Source organism: Pongo pygmaeus, chromosome 7, assembly GCF_028885625.2.
Source record: "Pongo pygmaeus isolate AG05252 chromosome 7, NHGRI_mPonPyg2-v2.0_pri, whole genome shotgun sequence".
Lineage (NCBI taxonomy): Eukaryota > Metazoa > Chordata > Mammalia > Primates > Hominidae > Pongo > Pongo pygmaeus.
Genome location: NC_072380.2, coordinates 132,573,046 through 132,581,093, shown reverse-complemented (window position 1 = coordinate 132,581,093; position 8,048 = coordinate 132,573,046). Strand labels below are relative to the sequence as shown.

The 8,048-nt window shown below is 43.6% G+C and overlaps 1 protein-coding gene across 2 annotated transcripts in view; it reads left to right on the top strand.

Moving 5' to 3' along the window:
* The first annotated feature begins 7,103 nt into the window (after positions 1–7,103).
* Positions 7,104–8,048, top strand: part of DSCC1 (DNA replication and sister chromatid cohesion 1) — a 37,425-nt gene continuing 36,480 nt past the window's right edge. For both annotated transcript variants that reach the window (XM_054498151.2, XM_054498152.2), the window contains exon 1: positions 7,104–7,285. In XM_054498151.2, the coding sequence (XP_054354126.2) occupies positions 7,104–7,285 (182 nt within the window). The remainder of the gene's footprint in view (positions 7,286–8,048) is intronic.

The following is an 8,048-nucleotide window of genomic DNA, read 5'->3' as shown; positions in this document are numbered from 1 at the left end:
AATACTGCCATCTAGTGGGGGGAAAAGCCTGATTGTTTTATAAGCAAAATGTTGGAAGTTTAACAAAAGATGTGAAGTTAAAATTTAAGCTACTCTATTTTTTATAGGATGAAATGAATCTTGCAGTAAACCAGAACTTGCTTATTTGAAACAAAGTAATACAGTTTCCAAGACACTGCTTTATTCTATTTCTCCAACTGCTTGCAATTCTTTCCTCTGGGGAGATACTTCTTTCAAGGCTTCCACCTCAAATGCTAGTAAGGCTTTAACTTCAGCCCTTTTATCAGTTGCACATCACACTGTCCCTGGATGATCTCAATCACAGGCATTCTCATAACTACAATATATGTACACTTTAAAGCTTTATATTTTAGTTTCTGGCAAGACCTTAATTCAAATTCGAAGTTCACTGTTGTCCATGCTATCTCCAAACTATTATTATTATTATTATTATTATTTTGAAATAGGGGCTGGGTGTGGTGGCTCATGCCTGTAATCCCAGCACTTTGGGAGGCCAAGGCGGGTGGATCACTTGAGGTCAGGAGTTCAAGACCAGCCTGGCCAACATGGTGAAACACTGTCTCTACTAAAAATACAAAAAAAATTAGCCAGGCATGGTGGCAGATGCCTGTAATCCCAGCTACTCGGGAGGCTGAGGCAAGGGAATCGCTTGAACCTAGGAGGCAGAGGTTGCAGTGAGCTGAGATCATGCCACTGCACTCCAGCCTGGGTGACAGAGCAAGACTCCTCAAAAAAAATAAAAAAAGAAATAGGGTCTCACTGTTGCTCAAGGTGGAGTGTAGTGGTGCAATCATAGCTTATTGCAGTCTCAAGCACCTGGGATCAAGTGATCCTCCTGCCTTAGCCTCCTGAGTAGCTGGGACTGCAGGCATGTGCCACCACAACAACTAATTTTTATTGTATTTAAAAAAATTTTTTTGTAGAGATGGGGATCTCACTATGTTGCTCAGGCTGGTCTCAAACTCCTGGTCTCAAGCAGTCTTCCTGCCTGGACCTCCCAAAGTGCTGGCATTACAGGCAAGAACCACCATGGCCAGCCCTAATTACTCCTTCAATCCAGCTACCTTCATCACTCATTTGGCCTCTTAGCAGGTGTCCTTGCTTCTATTCTTGTCCCCCTTTAATCTGTGTCACAAAATAGAATGATCACCTCTTTCCTTCTCCTTTTCCCTCCCTTCTTCTCTTTCCTTTTTTCTTTCTCTTTATTCATGTATGATTTATTACCTGTTCATTTGAAGTTATTGTCTGTACGTTGGGTTTTGTAAAGCTGAGGAAAATTTTTTTAATGTTTTTAACTGCAAATATTTAATGCATGAATATGTTCTCCGTGTTGAGATATATAAAGATAAATAAGAAATCCCTTTTAATCTACCCTTCTACTCCTCTCCTTAGAGGTAAAGCATTGTTATAATTCATTCATTCATTCATTCAGCAAATTGTTCAACAAATATATATCATTATCTACTACATGCTGGGCATTTGCTTAATGACAACCAAAATTTTATCTTATTGAAGTCTATAGTCTGACAAAAAAGACATCAAGTAATCACACAAATAAATATAAAATTGCAATTTACTTAAAACTAAAAATGAGAAGATTTTCTACCATGAGAGCCTATATTAGAGATATTTGGCCTGATCAGGGAGATCAGAGAAAGATTTCTGAGAAGCAACTATTGATTTAGAGTTGAGTGTTCCAACGCAGTAGCCACTAGCCACAGGTGGATGTTTAAATTTAAATTAAATAAAATTGAATACAATTTAAAATTCAGTTTCTCATTCTCACTGTCCATATTTCAAGCACTCAAAAGCCACATGGGGCTAGTAGTTACCACTTCAACTGTGGAGCTATAGAACATTTCCAACATCTCAGTAAATTCTATCAGACAGTGTTATTGGCTAGAGAATGAATAGGTGTTATCCAGGTAAAGAACACAGGGAAGAAAACGCCAGACAGAGCACTGTATGGCAGGAGGCAATATGATAGAAATAAAAACCTAAAAAAAAAAAGAAAAAGAAAAGAAAGCCAGTGTGCCCAATGCTATAAAGAAACATGGAAGAGGAAAAGGGAAAGTAGTAGATGAGTTCGGTTAGGGTACATACATTCCAAACTGCTGGAGGAAAAAATCAAACAAAAGCAATCCAATAAGAAAATAAGCAACAAAACAAATATGCCTATAAATAGAGAAAGTAAAAAATGTGGGAGAGATGAGGTCAAACATAACAGATACAAAAACCGTAAACCATGCTAAACTGTCTTAGGAAAGATACTACATTCATCACAGCAGTTGCAGGGGCCAGACAGGTGAATTAAATGCAGGTACAAGAGGAACCACTATCTCTGCATTCTTTAAATCTTTAAGGGTAGCATTAATTTTTGCCATTACCTCTGTTATGTGATGCTGTTTTTAATTTCTGCGTGGAGTCAATTTCAGTCCTTCTACTTGGGCTTTTCAACTATAATAATTCTTTTTTATTTTTGTACAGGGAGTCTCCCTGTTGCCCAGGCTGGTCCTGAACTCCTGGGCTCAGGCAATTCTCCTGCCTTGGCCTCCTGAAGTGTTGGGAATACAGGCGTGAGCTACCATACCTGGCCTAGTAATTCTTACTCTAGGAGTGAAAGACCTAAGGAGAGGCTGCCAAATACTAAATATGTCATTCCAAATGCGACCGACATTTGGGAAGCTGGGAAATGATCTCTGATCTCTGATTGACTCTTTTCTATGAATTATCTCCCATTACTGTGAAGATAGTGTATTTACCAGAAAGTCATGTGGTTTTTGCTCTATTCTGCCTCCTTGGGTGCTAACTCTTCTATTTGATGATTTTAGATGTCTCTATTTTGCGCTATTGGATGTACACAAACGATGATTCTCTCTTCAGCTTTATATTTGAGAAGCCCTGTGCACCAGCTGTTCTGTATTCTCTCCCTAACTCCAGAGATTGTGGGGAGGGAGTAAGGCCATACTTTGAATAGGGAGGGTTGGTGGTAGTTTGTCTTCTGGGAGCTGATGCTCCTCAGCGCTGCATGATTCACTGGCTGCAAGGTGGGAAGGGGGTGCATTTCTCTGCCTATCCAAGACCATTTCCCACACTGCTTTAGCTTACAAAGTTACTACTAGCTTGTTATAGCTGGACAAGAGGGTACTACCAGCTTAGCTGCTCAATCAACCTGATACTTGCCCTAGAGCCATCACTCATTTTTTGTACCTAGGCTTTGAATTTCCCTGATCTTTATTCACTTTACCCAGGTGTACCAGTTGTTAACATTTTGCCCCACTTTTTCTATCATTTTCTTTATCTTGCTAAAACCAAATATCTGGTATTGAAACTTACATGTCTATATAAGAAAGTATAAAAAGTAGATTTCCAAAACATAGAACAGGCCAGGCACTGTAGCTCATGCCTATAATCCCTGCACTTACGGGAGGCTGAGGCAGGTGGATCACTTGAGTCCCAGAGTTCGAGACCAGCCTGGCCAACATGGCAAAACCCCATCTCTACAAAAAAATACAAAAATTAGCCAGGCATGGTGGTTCCCGTGCTTGTAGTCCCAGCTACTTCGGAGGCTGAGGTGAAAAGATAGCTCGAGCCTGGGAGACAGAAGTTACAGTGAGCTGAGATGGAGCCACTGCACTCAAGCCTGGGCAACAGAGTGAGACCCTGTCTCAAAAGAAAGAAAGAAAAAGAAAAGAAATAAAATAAGGAAAGAAAGAAAAACAAATCTGGGATGGGGTAGCGGTGAGGGGATCTTATCAAAGAAATCATACAATAAAACTTCCCAGAACTGAAGAATAATATAAGTTTCCATATTGAGAGAGCCTGGCACAGGCCTGGAGAGAACTATGAAGAAACCATTAGCAACTCCAGCCTAGTGCTGCTATCCAGAAATATGAGTCCCATGTTGATAGATATCCTGATTTTTTTTAAAAGACATAAAATGAAAATGTTAATGAAAACTTTTCTAATTTATATATGGGCTGGGCACAGTGGCTCACACCTGTAATCCCAGCACTTTAGGAGGCCAAGGTGGGCAGATCACCATCACCTGAGGTCAGGAGTTTGAGACCAGCCTGGCCAACATGGTGAAAACCCGTCTTTACTAAACGTACAAACATTAGCTGGGCATGGGGGCACACACCTGTAATTCCAGCTACTCGGGAGGCTGAGGCATGAGAATCGCTTGAACCCAGAAGGCAGAAGTGAGCCGAGATCGTGCCACTGCACTCCAGCCTGGGTGACAGAGCGAGACTCCATCTCAAATAATAATAATAATAATAATAATAATAATAATAATAATGTGTAAATGATGGCTGAAATTAAACATGCCTGGCCACACAAGCATGAAAGTAGGGAAGGACGGGGCCATCTGTAGGTTTGGCTATCATGTGTGTGAAGAGTACTCAAGGCCGTGGAGTCTGGAAAGGCAGAACGGACACAAAGCACAGAAAACCAGAAATCAGCGGAGGTTTGAGTATGAGCTTTGACAGGAGAGGGAGAGGTTGATGACCTGTGAGCTTAGTGTAATGTCATTAGAGAACTTAATGTTCAGAAAATTAATCTGACTGTGATATAGAGATGGAGGGGCAGTGGGAAGGGGGATGAAAAGCAGGAAAATCTGTTAGAAAGTCACAGTAATAAGAATAAGGACCCAAACCAAGGCCACATTTTCAGTTTTTGGAATGTCTGGAAGTGACTGTGTTCCTTTTTTTTTTTTTTTTTTGAGATAGAGTCTCACTCTGGAGTGCAGTGGCATGATCTCCGCTCACTGCAACCTCCGCCTCCTGGGTTCAAGCGATTGTCTTGTCTCAGCCTCCAGAGTAGCTGGGATTACAGGTGCCTGCCACCATGCCCGGCTAATTTTTTTGTACTTTTAGTAGAGACGGAGTTTCGCCATGTTGGCCAGGTTGGTCTCGAACTCCTGACCTCAGGTGATCTGCCCACCTCGGCCTCCCAAAGTGTTGGCATTACAGGCGTGAGCCACTGCACCCGGCCATCACTGTGCTCTTTATTGAATAAAAAAGAAGAGAAGAAGAGAGGAAAAGAAAAGGAAAAAAGTTCATACATGATTCTATAATATGAACTATGATTTAGTAAATAAAATTCTCATTTCATGCCATGAAACACAATATATGAGCAATATAATCAACAGTACAGTGTCCATGAGAACAGAATCAATTTTAGCTGATTCTGTTCTCATGAACAGAACTTTTGAAATTTATTATAACTGTTCATTTTTTTACCTGATAAAGAATATTTTTTTCCTGCTACCAGATGAATGATTAAGCCAGCTTCGATCGTTTTTTGAAAAGGTACAGAAAATTTCTTACTTTAGAAAAACATATTAACATAATTTTAAGGAATGAATTAATAAAAACTATCATCATTTTATCTTATGAGAGGAACACAGGTCCAGCTCCCTGCCAGAATATCAAATTAATGGCAATAATTTCATATCATTAATTGGAAATTAAATTCATAATGAATTAATACATAAAAAGAACTGCTGCCATTTATTAAGCAGCCATGCATTTTAGAATGCAGGTCTTAAGAATGTAGGTCTTATGTCCTTTTTTATCCATAAAGAAGTTGTACTCAGAGAAATTAGGTAAATTGCCTTAGGTCACAAAGTTCTGAAGAGAGTTGGGATTCCCAGCCATTCCTGTCTGATGTAAATGTCAGGGTTCTAGTTGACACTGCTTCTAGTTGTAGGGAATGTTTCCCATTTAATAGAGCAACTACAATGGTTGATTGTCTTCAATAATAACTTCTCATCAGGCAACCACTGTCACATTCAGGATTTCATTTCACCGAATTCCTATGCATTCAAATGTAAAAGAGGCTAGTGAAGAAGTAGGTCACATGAACCAACCTTTCCACCACCAACGAAAGCACTGCCCAGACTCCTGGGATGCCCTACTCTGGTATTTTCATATCATTTTACCCAATAATTGAAAAAAATGTCTGCTCAGATCCTTTGAATTCAACACCTTACCCAACACTTTCTTTCACTTCAAGCAAGGTCTGATTTGCACTAACTAGCAGGAGGTCACCATCTCTTAAGTGATTCCTCCCAGACTATTTTAGCTCTCAGGGACAGCCAGGGCCCTAAATGAGTCTGTAAGCATCTCTGGGAAAGTTTACACACTATGCTGTTACAAGCAATTCACGTATGTGTGCACAGTGAAAACCTTTTCTCTTAAAACTCTTAATACTGAAGTTCCCCAAACCTTTGGAAAATGTACAAGTCACAGATGCTCCTGTGACTTGTGTTTTTCCCTTTGGGTGCGTCCTCAACCTTGGTTAAATAAACCTCTATTGAACGAGACCTGCATCAGTCACTTTTCGGTTAACGCTAGGTATTCAACGAATAGACTAGTCCCGCCGTTGTCTCCAGATATGATGGTGCCCTGACCCAAAGAAGTGCCTCGCTCCCGGGCATGGGTTATTTGCACAAAACTCCGCAGGAAGCTTTTAGAGCCACAGTCGACTAGGCTGGAGTCAGACTCTGTTACCTCCTGGCTCTGCCATCACGAGCAAGGAGCCTGCTTCCTCATTGGCAAAAGGGAATGACCAAGGGACCACCTTACAGGGTTGTGGCAACGGGCTCATGGAATTATACATGCCAAGTGGGTATCACAGGGCCCGCCACTGGCGGAAGGTGAGACAATGTGGACGGCGAGGAAACGGCAGCATCGGCTGGAAACCAGGGCCGGAGATCCGGAATGGGGGGTGGGCAAGGGGCCAGCGGAAAGGGTGGGCGAGGGATCCGTGTCCCAATCCGCCAGGTCGCAGCTCTGCCCCTGCGAGCTTCCGCCGAGACCGCCCCCCGGGAAGCCGCGTTTCCTTCCTGCAGTCGCGGTCCGGCGTGGGGCACGGAGGGGCTCGCGCACCCAGAAGCCGGCAGGCCTTCCCGAGGGCGGGCCCGCAGCGCGCTCCGCCCCGGAAACACGCCCATGGCCGCCTTGGCGCGCTTTCGAAACGGTCAGGTTTTCTAGCTTCCCGCTGCTTGGGAACTTCTTTCTTGCCCGTCAAGCTCGCAGCCACCCGGGCGCGGCGGGACTCCTAGACCCGGCGCTGCGATGAAGAGGACCCGCGACGAGGTGGATGCGACGCTGCAGATCGCCAAGCTGAACGCGGCCGAGCTGCTGCCGGCGGTGCACTGCCTGGGCTTCGGCCCTGGGGCTAGCGGCGCTGCCGCCGGCGACTTCTGCCTGCTGGAGCTGGAGCCCACGCTGTGCCAGCAGCTGGAGGATGGACACAGGTGAGCCCTGGACACGCCGCGCCCCCAGCCTCGGGCCGGCCACGTTATTTTCTCAGCGGAGAAACTCGGGATAAGAAAACAGGGCCAGAGAGATGCACTGACCTGGCCGGGGGCTCATAGCAAGCTGCCTGTTCCCGAGGAGTCCACGCCTCCGGTGGGCCGTCCAGTTGGCTGCACTGCGGTGATGAGTAGCAGTGGTCCAGCTGACCTTGGAGGCGTGTGTCAGCGGGAGTAAGTCAGGAAATACTAATACAACCTCAGTGAAGTTTTTGAAGAGTTACCGGTGATTACAGGGACTCTACAGGACACCTGTCATTCTACCTTAAAATACAGTGGTGATACCCAATATTTATAGAACTCTTGCCTTCCACTTATATTTATTTTACTCAGACGATAGATAGGAAGTGTTGGGAATCAGTTTACAGACTTGGTAGTTGGGTGAGACCCCCACACACCCCGAAGCAAACTTGCTTAGTAGGGATCTGAAGCTGTTTCTAATTACAGGTCAGATACAAACTTGCTGCAAGATCATTGATTAAAAGTCGAAGTTGAGGTCGTTTTTTAAAGGCAGTCTTGAGAAGTCTAGAGAATCGTTATATCCCTCCACCCTGTGCAGCCCTAGCTCCTGCAAAATAGGGAGCTCAAGCTTGATTCTCTTTTGCACAATTGGTCCTCCGACACCTATATTTTATTAGGCTATTTTTTCTCTTTTTTCTTGATGGAATCCTTTAGGCTGTCTTTCAGTTTTCGTACGTTGCCCACC